General features: G+C 39.5%; 1 protein-coding gene across 1 annotated transcript in view; it reads right to left on the bottom strand.

Moving 5' to 3' along the window:
- Positions 1–14,607, bottom strand: part of col15a1b (collagen, type XV, alpha 1b) — a 53,869-nt gene extending 39,262 nt beyond the window's left edge. The window contains exons 1-2 of the mRNA XM_079650480.1: positions 14,446–14,607; positions 14,140–14,204 (exon numbers count right to left, since the gene is read on the bottom strand). Coding sequence (XP_079506606.1) covers positions 14,140–14,204; positions 14,446–14,480 — 100 coding nt within the window. The 5' untranslated portion in view covers positions 14,481–14,607. The remainder of the gene's footprint in view (positions 1–14,139; positions 14,205–14,445) is intronic.
- Between the last annotated feature and the right edge of the window lie 6,271 nt (positions 14,608–20,878).

The following is a 20,878-nucleotide window of genomic DNA, read 5'->3' as shown; positions in this document are numbered from 1 at the left end:
TAGACCGGCATTTCTAGCATTTGGCGTTCCAATAATTTGTATTCATATTTACAATTTGCGTTACAAAAAATACCATCATGTTTATATGATGGAAACACCACGAGACTCATAACAATTTGGTATCCATCGATATCAGAGATGCTTTTACTCATTGCATATGGCACATTTAGGCTATTTAGGGTTGGACACATTGATTAACGCACTTTTATATGCTATATATTTGTTGCACTCCCACTTTTTATTCTTACCCATGTGACATCATCCTTGTTCTTTCTCCTAACTGCCTTACCTGGGGGTGGTGGGTTGTAGGTGTTGATACATTTGATCAGACCCTGGGAGCCATGCCGGTCAGAGCACACTGACATAAAGACTGTTGTGGGAGGGAAAGGGTCGGTCTCTAACGGAGCAGATGATAGGTTTAAGATTTAAAGAGAGGGTGAGTGAGGAGACCCCCCAGGGGAAGATGCTTGATTAGTCATGGATTAGCCAGGGATAAGGTGGTGTGGAATGGGAAGGGGTGAGGATGGGTTAGAGGGGGTCAGGAAGAAAGGGGGGACCAAGTTCTGGGGTTATGGTTAGGGTTAGTCTAACCCTATTAAGCTGAGGTGTTCTGACTATAATGGTTGGCAATTATACAGGTTTTATCAAGGGGGAAATACGTTTTTAAAACCGTATCAATCAATGTTTTACCCACTTGGGGGCAGCAATACAAACTGTAATAATTACATTTACATACTATAACTATGAACTGTAAGAAATGATTTGTTCAACATGTGATATGAAGACTTGAGTTTGGCACCAGCCGTCGCCATATAGGTTTTTCGAACCAAGAGGGTGGAGCAAAGTACATCTGAACTTTGAACAAGAGATTTCCAAACGACCAAAAGGTTAAATTAACTTTCATGAACAGAAAACCGATTGAAGTTTTAGGATGAAAATAAGAATAACACCAAGACCAGGTCACACTGTGGTAGATACCTGTCAATCACAAGATAGCCATTTCATAAAGCATAAGCTGCTTTATTAATGATTTGAGTCTAAATGGGTCCATAATATTTAAAATGATGTACAGGTTAAAGAAGACTTGAAAATAACAATTGAGACCACAAACAAATTAGGAAAACATTTTCTGTGGTTAGACTTCTAGACAATCTGACTTCTTTCTGCAACCAGTGGAGTCTCCCCATGCTGAAATAATATACGTGTAGTGCACTTCCACATTGCATTCACTTTTCAGACCTGGATAACATATTAATTAAAGCAGTATCATGTGTTGTTTTTGTGGGCCACTAGGGGGCAGCAGGTTATAAAGTACAACATACTACAACCTTATAAAGTAGTTTTGGCAATATTGTTAGTACACAGCTGGCTTTTAAAACATCCAGAAGACATGGAGCAACATTAGTATTCATTGGGAGATGGCCCATTGATAAATGTCAGTCCATTATTTATCCTCCTTTTAGTTTAGTTTTGGTCTCCAGCAACTTTTGCTGTTGAATTCCTAGAGGCTTTTTGAGAGTAATAAGAGTAAACGGTAAAGTTAGTGAAACAATATGCTAAAAGACCCTAAAGACACCGGTTGGCAAACAGCATTTAATGTGGGTTCTTCACTACAAAGAACCCCTGTTACATTACACATAGTCATTTGATCCATTGGTAAAAATAAATCTTGAATAGTGGAGCTTTAACCAGCTTCCTCAAGTAAATAATATGTAAATACAAGTGCCGTAGGATGGTGAACATGGCCTCTCTATGGCATTATGGTGTTAACAAATGACAAAAAGAAAGTGTAAACGTTCATGTGCAATAGCTGCTGCCCCATTCTTATGTGTGTTATCCTTTTTTCTCTAAACATGGTGACCCTGTTTAGGGCCTCTGGATTCCTGGAAGAGTCACCCTTATCACCCTTCACCCCTCTCTCTCTCTCAGTTCCCGCTCTACCTAGCAACCTCCCCAACAATAAACTCTAATTGGTTTACTGTCAAATTCAATCACATGGAGATTATATGAATTTATTTACATAGAAACATTAAGGTTTCTTTAGGAGACAGAGAAGAAACCACGTGGACAAGAACACTTAAAATGCTGGAAACTTTGTGATGTGTCACATTATTATCAGAAACGTGTCCAATAGTCAGGCTTAATGGTCAATCTTAGCTCAATAAACAATGAACAACTTAACAACAAATAACAATAAAGGGGACTTAAAAAAGGGAACCTCTAACATAGCCTTGCTCATAAATACTGGCACTCTGGCAGCACCTAGTGGTCATACACAGTAATAAATGCAGACCTGAGTAAATCCAAATGGCATACCGGTCATGTTACCTTAATAAAAAGTTAAAAGTAAAAGTAGGTTAAAAAATGATCTTCCTATCACATCTGTTTCTAGGTCCATGTTTAGAAAACTTGCCGCACTAAAATGTTTTACATTTTAAACGTTTTTGTTTAATACAATTTGGTTGAATATGCAGCATATTTATTAACTTTAAACTAAGAGCGTCTAACAACCATGTTTCGAGAGAGCTTAAAATTAGAAGTATATAGATAAAATAGAAGTATAAATGAAGAGTTGATCCAAATAAATGAAAATACAAAAAAAAGTGAGATCAAACCTGAAAATAGAAGTTTCCATGACCTCATGATTTTCCAAAATTAACCAAGATTGGGTTTGTTTATGACAAAGGCAGATGTTTGTTTACTAATTTAACTCATGAAGTCAAAGAATTATAATAAAACGATATAGTATTTTAAAAACACTTTTAGGGAGAGGACAATGTTGTCCTTTAAGAATACTGTGTGTTTCTTTCATTGACACTGCACAAAAATAAATAAACTGCATACATTTATAATTACCTATTCAAACTCATAAAAGGGCTGTAGAGGCACATCAGATAGAAAAATCTGGTAACTAATACCTGAAAATATTTAGCTTAAAATATTACTGCAACAGTCTGGATAGCTGTCCAATTAAACGAGGCTCACGATGGTCGAAGCTGACACACAAGGATAATTTCCTTCCTGTTTTTGTGTGTTCACAAGTCCTACGTGTGAGTTTGAGTGTACAATCTCTGCCAATTAGAGCGAAAGAGGTTCTGGCTCACTGCGCTAGTGTTTTTGTGCCAGAACAACACAAGAACTCATTTATGGAGCACTACAGATGGTATCGAATGTTTAACTCTTCATGACTAATTAAGCTCATACATCTTTGCATGACTGCTCAAAGGGACTTTGTTTTTGTTTTGTCTATGTGTGTGACTGTGTTTTTTATTTAACTATACCCAAGTAGGTCTTGATTGAAACATCCTCTAAGCCAACCCTAAAGCGAAATAAATGTCGGTGGGCGGGCTCAACAGCTCAACAGAGAGGACCTGTTTTCAGGTAATGGTATACCACACATGCACATTTTCAGACAGTCACGCACATGCTCACTGTAGCCACTAGGCAAGCAGTCAATGAAGCTAGTGTTGCACCTACCTCCTTTCCTCTCCCCCATCTTCCGCTCCGCCTACGATGTGTTTTCATTTCATATTTCCAGGCCATGTTCAGCCAGGAAATGTTGGACTACATTTATAAGCTCTGATTGTAAAGGCCTGCCAAGAAAATCACTAAATCAAACACTATCATCATTTTGAGTGGTGAGTCATTATTATTATTATGAAATCAAATGTATATAATTTATTCAGTGATATGCATTACATAATTTATTAAGCTAAAACATCAGCAAAACCAGAATAAAGTTGTTAAATGTTTTTGGAAGTGGTTGCTCTTTCTTTAAACAAACTGCTTCAGGAACTTTAAAGAAAATGCTTCAGGAATGTACTGCAATGTGTTATAGATCTGTGACTAATGCTGAAAAGGAAAGGAAGAATGATACCGACAGGAATAAATAATAGTAATAGTAAATAATATTGAGAAGAAATATATATATATATGTATTTATATATAAAAAGATAAACATTTCTGAATATTTCCAGAAACAGAAGGTAGAAGGGAGATATATCTGTGAGCATGAATACAGTGGAAAGTGTGCCGACCCAGATTTAGTGAAAATAAAGTGTTCTACATCCTTTTACCTTAATAAATAATTTTTGAGGTAAGGACATAAATGATGCGAGAAATAACTAAATAAATATCATATATTTTAATTATAAGTTATCTAATTTGTCTTAGGAAATGAAATCACAATTTTTTTTGTTTTTTGTCACATTAAAGTTTTTAGAAATGGTTTACCAAATGGTGATCTTAGCTTGTAATTTACAGCTACATCACTGAGAGGCAGTGTAAGCTGTTGGTTTGAAAACATTTAGGTTCAGTGATGATTGCATAAGTGGGACAGGACCAGGCCGTCTCATCCAATCCCCTTTTGTGTCCAGGACTGCAGGTGGCAGACATAAAAATGCCTGGAATGTCAGAGATGATTTGAGATGTACACACACACACACACACACACACACACACACACACACACACACACACACACACACACACACACACACACACACACACACACACACACACACACACACGCACACACGCACACACGCACGCACGCACGCACGCACGCACGCACGCACGCACGCACACATTCTCACACTCTTTGAACCTCTAACTCAACCTCCTACCATTCAGTGAAGACAAAGGGACTACCTGCAGGCAAAGGGGCGAGGTGGCCTGGGAGTGAGTTACAGTCTATCAGTCTCCATCAGTGTTCTGCTTAATAAGTGTCCGCAGTAGAAACAGCGGGGGTGGTAGCAGGAATAGGAGCAATAATTATGCTTATCATCCCTGTCATTTTTATGCTTACTATAAATAGAAATAGCCCTGGAACATAGTCCTTTATTATGCCTAAAGTGAATTATACACATATTATAATAATATGAGTATAATCCAGTGCCTATTTCAGTTTCTTTCATTTTGTACGCTTTTATACAGTTGTGGTTTCTCTATCTCCCAACACTCAAAAGAGAGAAAACCCAAACTAAACAAAGTAAAAGATTAACTGAAAGCAATTATAAATACATATTATGATGGTATTTGTGTGAATTCCTTCGGCCTTGATAATCCCATAGTTATAGCTCACATTGTGACAACCCTAGTGACAAATTATTCCTAAGCACGGGAAAAGAGGGGGAGGATGGGCAGAGGAAGGGATGAACTGAAAAAGAAAAACGATCCAGAAAGCAGCTTCTTTAGGAAAAGAAAAGAAAATAAGAAAGATAAGACGAGAAGAAAAGAAGGGAATTAGGAGTCAAAGAGGTTATCAGAAGGAGAGGTTGACCCCCAGGGTAAGATTAACCTGAACTGACCTGCCAACACACACACACACACACACACACACACACACACACACACACACACACACACACACACACACACACACACACACACACACACACACACACACACACACACACACACACACACACACACACACACACACACACACACACACACACACACACACACACACACACGCGCACGCACACACACACACACAAAATCTAGACACAAATGCTGTGCACTTAAACTTTGGTATCCTATAGCTACCTCAACTCTTTTTAACCAGGATCTAATGTTATGGATAAAAATGTGTGTGCACCAATCTTATCGAAACTTTTGTGAATGTGTTTGTGTGTGTCCCCTTGCCAGTCAGAGATCCCATTTAAACCCATTGAAGCATATGTAAGTAGAATTTAGATTGCATCGTGCTGAATGACAAATCATGTTGTTCTGTGTGTTGGCTAGATCCTATCAAATAATCAAATAAAAAACCAGGCTTGGTCTTACTGATGGCAGACAACTATTATTAGGATAGTTTAGGATAATGACCAGGGCAGACATCCATCCAATTGCATTAGAGAAGTCATGGGGCCAACATCACACAGTCTCACATAGAAACACTGCGGAATAGACAAGTCACTTAAGGAGTCTAAATTAAATTCACGTATTTACTCTCATTACGTGTTAACAGATTGTCTAAATCTTACTTATTGGACAGATTGTGCTCAACACAAGCATGTGCAGAATAAAAGGCAGAGCCAAATAGGCTACTATGTTTCCTTTGTGGTGCATGGAATAAAATCCCCTTAACACCCATTTAAAAAAGTATAATTTCAGCACTCACTTTGATCAGCTAAGCATTATACTAGCCGTATGTGGCTGACAATTACAACAGCATTATGAATCTAACTGTATTGCATGATAGAAAAGGAGTCACAATTACCAAGTCAGCAGTAAGCCACTGATCTCAGTTAGCCTATAAATCAAGGTTTACTAACATTAGCTACCATAACTTACTTGTCATATACTACACAGAAAGGCCTTAGCATTTGATGTAATGCACAGAGCAAAGGTGTCTTAGGGAACATAACTTTTCTTTTTTTAAAGGAAGATTTTGTTACCACCTTCAAGTTACATTTGTTGAGACTTTAGAGCAATGTTAAGCTCACAAAACACCATGTCATATGTTGTTATGATTAGCATGTAAGCAAACATTTTCATTATACATCCAGGATGCAGACATTTCAGTCCAATATTCACTTGCCTGTTGACTCTGTTTTGGTCTCCATCGACTCCTGGGAAGAAATATCTGCCAAATATCTAGCTAAACGCTAATTGTGCGACAGACAACAGACAAAGTTAGCTCAATGCTAACTGCTGAGCGGGCCACATACAAGTTATGTATGTCTTTAAGCTGTAAAGAGCATCCAGCTGGAAAACCAAACGAGAGCATCGAGAGTCAAATTGTGGGTCATGAAACCAAAACAATAGACACTGCAACATGAAAGCCCTATAAACCTTTTTTATGAAAGTTTGTTACTGCAGCATCACTTTTCACGTTTAAGTCAGTGAATCCATTCTTAATGTAAAAACATATTTTTGTGCAGCATAAAGTCAATTCTAAATATCATAAAATACAACTGTTTAGTTTGGTGGCTGTAAGCAATGCAAATAGCATATTTTTTATTATTTCATAAAAAAGAAAGGTTAAGTTAATCCTATGGAGGCATGTGATTGCAGCACGACTTGCAACATGGGAGCTGATTAGTTTATTGGCTTACAAGCTGCCTGCCGTTCCACAGGTAATTAAAGCAATAACCAAGACTCAAATCTGGATGAACTTCTGACATTGGACACTCACACACATTACAAATACACAGAAGTTCTCTCAATGCCACACTGTATGATAAAGAATGCACTGTTTGGAGTTGCTATGAGGTCAGCGGCGGACATCTGCAGAGGGGCTGTTTCCATTACACCCAGTGGCCTGGCTTTCACCCTTACCCCCCACCCACCAGCCTTCTCTCTAGTTTGCAGCTCATCAATGTATTTTTTTTCTTCCAAAAGCTACTGCCAGCTGAGATGCAGCTTGAGACCATAAGGCACGTACTTTACCAAGTACTTTTCCCACAAAGGTTCCTGCGAACTCTTTAGTTCTCATGAACTAAGTACAGATCGCGTTCACACCGGAAATTAGCTCCTGGGGTTGGATAAGGCAAATGAAGCCGCTGACGTCACTTCTTCTGCTTTGGGTTTACTGGCAGGCCGCAAACAACTTCACGGCGTATACTGCCGCCCAAAATCCCCGGCCGGAAGTCCCCGGAGTTGGGGACTGGCTTCAGTAGAAGCTGCTGGGACTCTCAGCAGCTTCTACTGAAGCCTTCCGAGTAAACGGCCAGAACGCCGACACCTCCTCATCTCCACCGCTCCCATGTTTTATTTTGTGTTGTTATAAGTTAGTATCTCTGCGTTTCTGCGCTGGGCTAATGCTAATGCTAATAATGCAATGCGAGGATAATAAAATGGCGGCTTCACAAAAGTTTTTGGGAGTTTTACGGGCGTGGTTTGCATTCTGCCCAGCCAATCAGACACAGGAACCTTTTTCTCCCACGAAGGGGGTAAAAAAGGTTCTCTAGAACTAATTTAGTTCCTGGGACTTTTTGGTGTGAACGCAACTAAATCGTAGTTCTCAGGAACCTTTGTGGGAAAAGTACTTGGTGTGAACGCACCTATAGACTGCTTGAGACAGAAGGACAGTGCCATGAGCAAGACAGGTAGGTATTACATTGGCGGCAAAATCTGGTGTGATTTGGTGTACAGACCCCAATCACTTTGCTCCACACCTCTGATAAACATTTGCTTTTGTGTCTTTGCCTGCTTTTGCTTTTGTGGTAATACAATTTGATACAAAATATTTGTTGTATTGTATCATGAAAAACTGCATTTACACTTGCTATAATTATTATAATATTAACATCATATTAACAATAAAGTTATTATTCTCAGACAAGGAAACAGATTCCAAGAACTTAACTTCATAAAAACAAGTAAATATGTCAGAAAAAAGCACTTACATCTAAAGAAACATTTTCCAGAAAAGTTTCTGTACAATTCATTGCATAGAGTGTCTTCAAACAATCTTAATTTAATCATTTGTACATGTATTATGAAACAATCTTGTAATCATTATTTGAACTGCTGGGAGCAGAAAATTCTGATAAGCTGTTAAGTATCAAACGAACCAAGCCAGTCGAGCTATTTCTTCAAAGATACGGTATCATAGATACAAGCTGGTCTGGACTGTTTACATCCGTTTATGACCTGCTTATGCATGTATGGGGCACAGTTCATTGAATGTAAAACTCTCAGTGTGTGTTTGTGTTTGTTGGCGGGTGTTTGCTCAGCTGCGAGTGTTGTTCTCAGAGCAAACAACCTCTTAGAGCTTCTCGCATCGACCCTTCTCCTCCTCCAATACGAATGCTAATGAAACACATGGGAGGCACAGTAATGGGGGAATTCTTTGACAAATGTGATGAGAAATGGCTGGAATGAAAGACAACCTTTAGAGAAATGTGATAGGAAAATATTATCTCATCTTCCCTCTAAAGCCCCCCCTGGCAGAGTACCATCTATTGACGTCCACCCACTGAAGTCGCAGCACAAAGTTCACTATTGTTTGGAGCTGCGGAAGTAAACTACATTTTTGTATTCCTGTCTCTGTAAAGACTTTTTATAGACAAGTGCAGGTGAATGCACATGTGATGTCAGCACTAGACAAAGATGAAGTATTGTTAGAGTGCAAAACACTTCCCATCATCCCCTCTTGCAATACCCAGTGTATTCTGGATAAGGCACGGGATCAAGTCATTTATTTACATGGGTTTCAGGCTGATTTCTCAAAAGCTTATATAACTGGTCCGAAATTGGATTTCCCCTCAAACCCCTAGAAGGACCTGGGACATTTATCTAGTGGTCAATTTGTCTTAAGTTCCCTAGGCACATTCTGTCCTCCTTTAGTCATAGGAGTACAAATGTTTCAGAAATGTCCTGCCCCGCTAGGAGTCCTAAGGAATCATAGATGATGTTGAATGCACAAAGGAATATGTTTTATATAAAAAAACATGTTTCATCAAAGGCCGGGTAGTGGAAGGAGACTAAGTCCACAGAAAGAAGTGTAATTTCAGAAGTACCTTTTTAGCAATTAGCGTATTTTTAAGGTTGTAAAAAGTAATTTGTAATCCTTTGTAAAAAGCTCCAGTCAGTTAAAGTGATACATAAGAAAAGGAATGAGATATTATAGTATTGTCAATGTTTGACCAACATCTTTTTCACAGGTATGTTCAGCAACAATAGAAGCACATCCACAAAGCCTCGGGGAAAGAAGTGAAGAAGAAGAAGGATTTATGTTGTTGTGTCTAATACAAGGGCAAATAACAATTCTTTCCAATCTAAAACACCAGGTTCGTGCAGGATTTCAGTTTCCAATTGATTCTTCAATACATTACACAGGAATTGGGAATACGCATGGAATGTTGTCATACTCCTCCTGAAGTCTACTTAAAGAGGACAGAGCAGAGGAAACAATTATCATGTTAGTAATTTAGTTTTGTGACTGACAGATTTGTCCTTCAGGAAGAGTGTGTTGATGTGTGTGTTTAATTATAGTGCTCTCCATCTGCAAACAGCTACATGGCCATCATTTTAGTAGCCACTGACCCAAATATGCAAAAGCATACCTGAGCATAAACAGGCACACAGAAGAATGTTGTACTTCCTCTCTCAAACAAGGTATTGCAAGTTAACTCAAAATAAGAAGGTGAACATGCCATTTTAAATTTCTCTTATTACATTTGACTAGAGTGACCAGCATGACAACTTTCTAAAAGGCAGAGCAGTCTTTGTGGGAGTTTGTGATTTTTTCTGTCACACATTCATTTTTTATTCAGGACATGGCTCTGGTTGTGACTTTATTTTAGTTCAAACCAAAACAATCTGACTAAACAAAGCAAGACAGGTATAACATCTGCCCTACATAAAATGAACCTGAGTGCCGTTCAGGTTTATTTTTGTCACTGAGCAAACTACTTACCGATAGCATCTCTGTTATTTTAAAACAGGTAAAGGTAGAAGGAGAAAATATGTTGTAAAAATACGACTGGTAAAAATGTGTAACATGATATTTGTTGCTTTGAAATTTAAAAATAAAAACTTTAAACTAAATCTGAAAAAATTGGTTAATTCAAGGCTTAATTTCAATTATAGTTAAAAACAACAATTACTAAATGCTGCTTTTGTTTGTCTTATCCAAAAGTGTGCTGAATCCTTTTGATTTTGGCACAAAACAAGTCATTTGAGGACATTCCTTTGGCTCTGGGGTTTACATTTTTACAAAAGAAAAAGATGAATTGATAAATTATTGGGCAAATGAATTGGTGATTAAAATTCTCACTTAATTGAACGATATATATCTACTCCAAAAAGATATTAAGTTTTACTAAGTAGAAATGTTTTTGCTTATTCACACCTAGAGCAGGCAATACTCAGAAGTTTTGGATTGTATCACTCTTAGTTAAAAGCCTTCATTGTATATTTCTATCCCTGAAGCATAGATAGCGCGGAACAATGATAAGGATTCATGCTCAACAGTCACTATGGCAACGGTGTACCCAAACAACAGCAACAGTCTCCTTTCTAAAAAGCATTACTGTAAGAGCTGTAAATCAGAATTGTTATCTTAAAAATCATCACGTCAATCAAAAAAATGCTTCATTTATTAGTTTAACGTCCAAAAACATATTTTTCTGTCTTTATTTGAAATCAAAGCACTCTTTTCCTCTATGCTGTAATGGGAACCAACGTCAGTAACTACATCATCTCAGTGTGCATCACATCATGGAAAACACAAGACCATGTTCAACGGAAAGTCATAAGACCCTAAAAGAAACAGCCATTCTTATTTTCAAGTTTCAGAAACACATACGGCAATGACACCTTTTACAGTTGGCCCATTGTGCCCAACTGTGTTCAAATCAAAGTTAATCTGCCTCATTGAGCACATTCCAGACAGGACGCCGCTGCAGTGAGGGTGTTCAGTTCTCTAATATACTGAGGACATTTAGGTATAGGCTCTTTCATACAGCTATGACACTCTCTGCCAGGTTTTCAGACTCATAAAACACTAAATGGAGCTTGCTGGGAGTTTTATTCCAGGAACAGCAGAGACCAAATAAGGTCAAGAGCGGAAGAAGCAAAGACTTAAAGGTGGGAGTTGGGGGAAAACATGTTTTTGACAGCAGAAAACGTACAGAAAACATACAACAACCAAAGGAACCAAAGTATGGCTTGTAAGAGAGGATCTCAACAGTAAATGATGGGATTTGGTTTTACAGTACAGAGGGGCGGCTCGTACAAAAAGGACTCCCACTGGGTTCACCTCACAATCATTTATATTGGCTAAACATGGAACCCTTTCAGAGCAACTCAACCAATGCTAAATGGAAAGTGAAGGTTCCTGGAGGCAGGAATAAGAATGTTTTTTGGAGGACAGGGTGAAATTTGGAGTCTGGAAAACAGAAAAATAAGTCCTGTGTTGACCAACCTAAGTGTGGATTCTGTCTGACAGTCTCTTTTCAACTGGGTTCATATTAACTGTTGCTCCGGAATAGTATGCAGGCATAAGCATTGAAGGACTCTGATATATAGTCATGACATTGTGTGCAATTGGGACACAGGTTTGTGGATATTTTTATGATCACAAGACAGTCCTTCTATCCAGCAAGCCTGTGGCATTCCGCAATGTTATGAGCTGTGTTCAGTGTATATAAAGTACTTCTTCTAAATCATGCAGACACACTGTAACCTGGATTCTTTCTGAACTTCTGTAAATGTTAAAAAACATTTTATTTTCCTTCATCCATTGTCAAAAATCAACCACCCACATACTTAAACGTGCTGACATTAATCTGGCCCAGGGACAAGTGTGTTCTCAACATTGCTTTTCAAAGCTCCGTGTGAACCAACCCACACCGACCCCTCTGATGTTCTCCAGCACACAAACAGCAAGTGCAGATGAAACCCCTCACACAACATTACCATACAAACTATACAGTTCATTTCTCACCCTGGTGCAGCGTTTGACTCGTCTGCCACTTCCAGCTACCTCATTGTACACAGACAAACACACACTTTCAGGATAAAGGGGGCAGAGGAAGCCCAGCCTATTACCAAACAAACAAACAAACAAACAGTCTCTCTCCTACAGAGCTCTATAAGAAGATCCTCACAACAGGGAGTAACTACGGAAACCACAGCAGCTGACAAAGGTGTGAACATGGTAATTGAAAGGGGCTGACTGCATATTATTGGTTTGTAATGAAGAGTGGATGACTGGTGAAATTTGACTCTAGAAGCTTTCCTGACTGTTAATCTTTTACATTAGAATTGTTGCTTAACTGCAACCTTTTGGTCCGTTTTTTTTTTAATCTTGGCCAGGTATTAAGGCCCATTGTATGCCTCATATCCTTAAACCCAATCATTATTTAGTTTTTACTGCCAACAACATGTAGATGACTCCAGATCACTAGTTGGCTTCTACCTTTTACATGTAGTCATCTAAGTCCATTAAGTCAAATGGGTCTTCAGTGAAGTTCTACGTGTAACATTTTCTTTCACATAATACGACAAAACAGTGATTTCGACATCTCTTCCCAAATATTCACCATGTCTCTGTATTTGTTTTAAAGATTAAGAAGTCAAAACAGCCTTGATTATAACTAAGACATTGGGATTAATGGGATAAAAAACAGGAGAGTTCTCAGGGTCTTTTGTTCCTCATCTAAATTGATCACCTTTGTTCATAGCAATTATTTATTTTTATAGTTTTCCCGGGATCAATATCTTGAAATCAGCCACGTACAATTTAAAGTCAGCTAATGTTCCGGGGAACCTACAGTATTACCTCAAGTGTGCGGGCAAGACTTGACATTTGACATTATTATGTGCATCATGACCATTCAAACATAATGTTAAAGCTCTATCTCCCTTTGTTGTTCTGCTATTTGAGCTGTAAAGATGGCTTTTACTAATATCTTACAATGAGGACCCTAAACACATAGGTGTGACCTATGACCCCAATAAACTACACCTATACGTAATACAAGCTTCGAAGCCCTGTTTAGTTGCAAATAAGCAGATTAGAATGGTAACAGTTTCAGATTTAACAAATTATATTTGTAAATGTCGCAAGAAGGTCTCCAAGATTTCAGGTTGAGATAAACAAAAGCATGATTCTCATTTCTCCATCTACTAAAATGAACACTGAATCGTGCACATTTTATCCACTAGCTAGATGGCTAATCACGTGAACATTAGCTTCATAAGTTGTTTGGTAATTGGAGAGGAATGCACACCTGCACTTAGAAAAGTAATGTAGCAAAATGGCCAAAGGAACCTAACCTTGTGACACACATTATAAAGCATACAGTAAAAAGGACAGGATGCCATGAATCTGATCAAAATTATCCAAAATTGCTGTGACTGTGTTGTACATGAGAAACTAAAGCATTTAGTTTATTAGAGCTTTCCCAGATACTTATTCATAGTTAACACTATAGCTTTTACCTTTGCATGGAAACTGGTATTTACTGCTTAATGATACAACACACACTTAATTGTTTCCCATGGTCTTTACCTTGCTAGTAGGGTTCATAGATTAGTTAGGACCATATCATCAATAAAAGGAAAAGTTCCTTTAATTAAGCATTTGCTTGGTCAATGCCAAATTGATCCATTATATTTGTGTGTTTATTTACAGTTACAGTGTTAGGGCAGAAAGAGCAACAGCAGCATGAATCTTACCTTCTATAACCTGCAGGGCAGTGGCCAGCCAGCACAGCAGGAGTAGATGCAGGGCAAGAGACCACCTGAGGAAACACATCATTCACAAAATCAAGTTTTGTTCAGGCAAATAAAAAAAGGTTAAATACAATTATCATAACGTTAATGGCTGATGTAGAGAGGGAAAGTGTTTAAATGAAGAGGCAAGTAGGCTATCCATAGAAGAAGTGTTGCTACATCACAGGTCTCCTCTGAGGTGCAACTTACATTTAAGATAGGATGCTTTCATACACTCAGAAAAGGTAAAGTAATGTTTAATTGCCTTACCCGTGAAACATTTTAGTGAGTAAAAGAATACACATCCAGGTTTGGAAGTGAACTTCAAGTGCATGTGTGTGATGGAATTCCGTCAAAGTCCGTGATCCCTCTGCCTCACTGTGCAGACCTGAAGTCACACTAATGCTGCTCTCTCTCTCCCTCCCTCTCAGTACAAAGGCTCTCTCAGTTCTGAGCTGGGTGACTCTCAGACCCACAGAGTTGGAAATGTGACTCCCTTGGAGGAAAGACAACTCCCCCCTTACTCACTCGGTGGACCCTCTCTCCTAACCTGCAGCTTTAGTTAAGTTATTTTCAATAATGACAATATGATGACCATCATATAAGGAACATGTTTCCATCTTTGAATCCATTTTTATTATGATAATATTTTTTTACTTAAAAAAAAAACTATTTTCAGACTGTTTTGTGTGTAGCTAATATCAGACTGAGAACAAATATTTCAAAAACACATGCTTATCAATTAGTTATTCAAAAATAATGAACAGTGATTTATAGCAAATATGGCATGGGTGAATTAAAGTGTAAGATAGCCTTGGTCCAAATAAATGCTGTTGGAACGGCTGACACTTCCCATGTATTAGTATTATGTATGCACCCTGTGTAGCCCTTAAGTTCCCATTGGGTATGGTGCAAGCAGGACATTTCTCATGGCAGCCTCATTATTTGCCTCAAGATCCAGAAAACAACCATCACAACTTATGGTTGAGTAATATTAGTCCTACATTTTATCTGTGTGTCAGTTCATTTCTGGTAATATTTGAATAAAATGTGTAATCCTGATTTTTTTTAATATACAGTTTATCAGGCCCAATACAACCAAATGGGGCTCCTCTCTGTTCCTTTAGCAGGGTCCATGTGTGTTGGGGGGAGTGGCTTTGGGGGAGGCCGAAAGGGAGGGGCTTGGATTTCTGCATTTCAATGTTTTCAAAATCTGCCTTCTGATTTTTTCAAAGTTGCGCTGACTAAGAAATGTTTAGGTGACCAAGAGGTAAAAGTTGACTTTCCTCACATGAAAACACACTGGAAAGTGTTAAAGTTTAAGACAAAAAACAAGGAGCATCCAGACCATATCACGCCCTAAATCATACCCTGTTTTCTTTTTCAGTTTTCTCTTAATGGTACCTTAATTTAACAAATTAAATCAGACTCGCAAAACTTGTTTTTTTTAAATGTTGAGGTATGAGATAATTAATCAAGTTGAAATATGATACTTTTTTCATAGACTTCTATACATGAGGACTTCTTCTGGCAACCAGTGGCTTCCTGCTGAAAATAAGAGTGAATCATTCTTTAAAGAAATTAAAATAAGAATTCAGCCTGCCTTGGGCGAAAGAGATATGATTTTGTCCACACAATAATTGGCTTAAATAATCACACTACCTGCCAGCTGAACAACATTCTCAACAGTATGTGCTCAAATTCATAGGTATAATATGGTTTTCAAAACTAAAAAGAAATACTGATTTTCAAGAACAAAATCATTCATGGCTTAAAAAGACTATTTGCTCATTTTACTCAAACATGTACTCCATGCCTCACTAATTGTTGTCTGGTTGCTCTCATTGTTTGTAACCCTTTAATCAGTCAGAACAAAATATTGTTCATATCATTATAGTCACACCCTGATAATTCCATACTGGCCATGAACACTGATGTTTTAAAAAGCAAAACACCCATTAGTCTAATTCTGGTATTTAGTGTTGGGACTTACTGATTTACCAGTTTCCGAGAGTAGAAAGAAAAAAGACAATCCCATAATAAAAATTAAAATCAAAAGTATATTTAAGACCAGAAGACTGAAAAACGTGTGTTCCTGTTGGTGACCTTCATTTTAAAATACATTTGGTTAGCTGGTTTTTCTGGAGCAGAAACCTAATTCAAGGCAGCACGCTACCAGATAGCAACCATCAGATTATTCTTTGATGGCATTTTTTTGATTGACGTGATGATTTTTAAGATAACAATTCTGATTTACAGTTCTTACAGTAATGCTTTTTAGAAAGGAGACTGTTGCTGTTGTTTGGGTACACCATTGCCATAGTGACTGTTTGCTTAAGAAGTTTAACATTATTCCCTAAAAAAATATATACTTTTTTTTTTAAATAGGCGCCTTCACTAAAAACAAACATTTATTTCATTACGCATTTCACAGCAACACACTGAAACAGCTGGTCCAGTTAGTGCTGGTCCCAAGTCAGCAGAGACATGGCTTCAGGGGTCAAGATGTGAGGGTGTTTCTGTGAAATTATGCATGTTGTGATGTTAATACCCCACTATTAGCAGATGCTGGAATGATAAAGGCTTGAAGAAAAATAAAGGTACCCACCCTTTCCTTAACTTCCCCCCTCATTCTCTTTCCCTTTTTGTCCATAATGACAACATTCCTTTCCTTAAGCCACTTGTGCCTTCCTCCTTTAGCTCTCAGATAAGAGAAGTAAAGAGGAAATGTCCACATTTTACTGGAAGATTGTTGGAAGCTGTGGGAAGAGAATGGCTTAACAAGATAGGACAACGTCAGACCGAGTGAACAAAAGCTGCATATATTTAAGAACACAAAATATTAGTACAATATATTAGAACATTAGTAGTATATAAATAAAGAACTACTAACATAACACTTGGTAAAAGAAAAAGGAACTTTATCAGTTTGAACTTAACAGTATGTTCTTTGTTTAGCTGTATGCTTGCTAACACTTAATAAGCATGAAAGTAGAAGACTTGAGGCTGATGGAAATGCCAATCGTTAAGCAGGTATTTGTTCAGAGGGTACATTACAAGGCAGAATCTTCAGCAAGACATACAATTGGGTTGGGGTTAGAAGGGGAAATAAATTAGAAATTAAAGGTCACCTAAACCTACATCCATCCATCCATCCATCCATCTTCTCCCGCTTATCCGTGGTCGGGTCGCGGAGGTAACAGTTCCAGCAGAGAGCCCCAAACTTTCTTTTCCCTGGCCACATCAACCAGCTGTGACTGGGGGATTCCAAGGCGCTCCCAGGCCAGCGAAGAGATATAATCCCTCCACCTGGTCCTAGGTCTACCCCTTGGTCTCTTCCCAGCTGGACGTGCCTGGAACACCTCCCTAGGAAGGCGCCTAAACCTACAGTATTATGCAAAATCCAATTGTTCATGTCTTTTATACATAAATATGTGTCCCCTCTGTGTTAAGAGATTCGGAAAGTTTCAGCCAAAAAGCTTGATCCATTTATATAAAAAGTTAAAAACCTGTCTGAAAATTAGCTGATCAGATTTTGGCCATGTTGTGATGTTTTTTTGGGTTGTGTAACCATTATCCAATAACCAACTAAGGTAAGACCCGTCCACCTTATCACCTGAATCTCCTACTTGAGCATCATTGTGATTTTTTTTAAACCAAACATATCGCCACCCTCTATGTTAGAGGCAGAGCTGGAGTATGACGGGGGATCGACACCAATCTCCCGGGGGGAGGTCACTGAGGTCGTCAAACAACTTCACAGTGGCAAAGCCCGGGGGTGGATGAGATCCGCCCAGAAATGCTGAAGGCTCTGGGTGTTGAGGGACTGTCATGGTTGACACGTCTCATCAACGTTGTGTGGAAGTCGGAAACAGTACCGAAGGAGTGGCAGACCGGGGTGGTGGTTCCCCTTTTTAAAAAGGGGGATCAGAGGGTGTGTGCCAATTACAGAGGCATCACACTACTCAGCCTACCCGGGAAAGTTTACTCTAAGGTACTGGAAAGGAGGGTCAGGCCGATTGTCGAACCTCAGATTGAGGAGGAACAATGCGGATTCCGTCCTGGTCGTGGAACGACGGATCAGCTTTTTACTCTCGCAAGGATCCTGGAGGGGGCCTGGGAGTACGCTTTACCAGTCTACATGTGTTTTGTAGACTTGGAGACGGCGTATGACCGGGTTCCCAGGGAGTCACTTTGGGAGGTGCTGCCGGAGTATGGGGTGAGGGGGTCTCTACTCAGGGCCATCCAATCTCTGTACTCCCAAAGCGAGAGCTGTGTCCGGTTCCTCGGCAGTAAGTCGGACCCATTTCAAGTGAGGGTTGGCCTCCGCCAGGGCTGCGCTTTGTCACCAATCCTGTTTGTAATATACATGGATCGGATTTGGAGGCGTAGTCGTGGGGGAGGGGGTCTGCAGTTCGGTGGACTAAGGATTGTACCACTGCTTTTTGCAGATGATGTGGTTCTGATGGCTTCATCGGTCTGCGACCTTCAGCACTCACTGGATCGGTTCGCAACCGAGTGTGAAGCGGCTGGGATGAGGATCAGCACCTCCAAATCTGAGGCCATGGTTCTCAGCAGGAAACCGGACTGTCCACTCCAAGTAGGGAATGAGTCTTTACCCCAAGTGAAGGAGTTCAAGTATCTCGGGGTCTTGTTCTCGAGTGAGGGAACAATGGAGCGTGAGATGGGTCGGAAAATCGGAGCAGCGGGAGCGGTACTGCAGTCGCTTTACCGCACCGTTGTGACGAAAAGGGAGCTGAGCCAGAAGGCAAAGCTCTCTGTCTACCGCGCCATTTTTTTTCCTACCCTCACCTATGGTCATGAAGGATGGGTCATGACCGAAAGAACGAGATCGCGGGTACAAGCGGCCGAGATGGGTTTTCTCCGCAGGGTGGCTGGTGTCTCCCTTAGGGATAAGGGGAGAAGTTCGGTCATCCGGGAGGGACTCGGAGTTGAACCGCTCCTCCTTCGCATCGAAAGGAGCCAGTTGAGGTGGTTCGGACACCTAGTTAGGATGCCACCTGGGCGCCTCCCTAGGGAGGTGTTCCAGGCACGTCCAGCTGGGAAGACACCAAGGGGTAGACCTAGAACCAGATGGAGGGATTATATCTCTTCGCTGGCCTGGGAGCGCCTTGGGATCCCCCAGTCAGAGCTGGTTGATGTAGCCAGGGAAAATAAAGTTTGGGGCTCTCTGCTGGAACTGCTACCTCCGCGACCCGACCACGGATAAGCGGGAGAAGATGGATGGATGGATGGATATCGCAGTGGGGCGTGGCCAGCAGCAGCTCATTTGCATTTAAAGCAGAATCAGCACTTTTTAATATTAAAATGATTTGCCCTTTTACATTTGTTAGATCACATTAATGAATTAAAGTGCTACAGGGTTTTTTTGCCTGCTGACCGGCCGGTCCTGTGACTCGTCTTTTTTTTGTAACTAGCTGATGCTCAATCTCATCCTCTTCTTCAAAGTCACTGTCAGACTCAGAATTTTCAGAAATGTGATCCTCACATTCTGAAACCTCTTCCTCTTCCTCTACATCACCATCAAATTGTTCTATCTCTTCCAAAATCAATTGCAAGACCCTCTGAGCAGAGAATTGTTTGGCCATCTTGATCAGTTGTGCTAAGGACCCAAACTGGCGAAGCTTTATTTATTGTGTCCCGCCCCAAATTTGCAGCTGGGCTAGAATGTGAAGCGGTTTATGGCATGCTACAATTATCTGTTTAGTATTTCAAGCCAAACACTTCAGAGACATGTTTTTATATATCTGATACCTATAATATATTGTTGAAAAAGAGTATAATAGGGGACCTATTATTATGAAACTATTTCTCGATTTCTAGCACATGGCCTCTTCCCTGCTTCTTATCAAACCTACTTCCGGAGCTCTTGCTCAGACCAAACCCATCTTTGCACACAATCCTCATTTTGGTGTCAGCCACACAACTCTCAAGTTTCTAGACCTCATTTTGCATGGTTACAACTATCAGTGACAGACAGATAAACAAACAAACACCTGTCACGTTACTCATTTCTGTAGTAACTTAAGTTCTGAAAAGTCACACTTTGTCTCTACATGACTCTGACAATCTATTAAATGTTTCTTTAAGTTACCATTGCCTGTGGTTTCACTGCTAGTTGCTGCTACTGGAGGGACATCTTGGCAGGCAGAAGCAAAAGATGCCAGAGCTTGTAAACATAGGAATTTGCAAAACGGATTGTACGAAGTGCATGCCCAATAATGGGGGGCATTGGGGATTTATAGTTGGGAGGTTTGGTAGTGCTTATGTTAATTGCTAAATTAAATGTCCTGTTTTGTTTAATATGTAGTGCCATTGGTAGCTTTTGGCTGTTTAAATGTTTGTTTCGAAATGTTACACCACATGCATGCATGGTCCTCCTTGTTATTGTTTAAAGATGCCATACAAAACTGAATACATATTTGCTTGTGTTGCTACATGTTTTAGAGCGAAAACACTGGAACGCAATAATGTATCAACATGTGCATACAATTGCTTGTGCCTTTAATAAAACCATAATATTTATACTGCATATAGATATAGATATTTATAGATAGACTGTATATGAGCCAATGTAAGATACGTCTCATGCAGGATTATAAATGCATGCTTTACTTTTATGCAACTTTGACTTAACTTACACAACAAAGGCAATTTGGCTCTAACATGGCAAACAATTGGA

This window comes from Notothenia rossii, assembly GCF_949606895.1.
Source record: "Notothenia rossii genome assembly, chromosome: 9".
In the NCBI taxonomy this organism is placed as follows: domain Eukaryota; kingdom Metazoa; phylum Chordata; class Actinopteri; order Perciformes; family Nototheniidae; genus Notothenia; species Notothenia rossii.
This window is presented reverse-complemented; position numbering and strand designations above follow the sequence as displayed.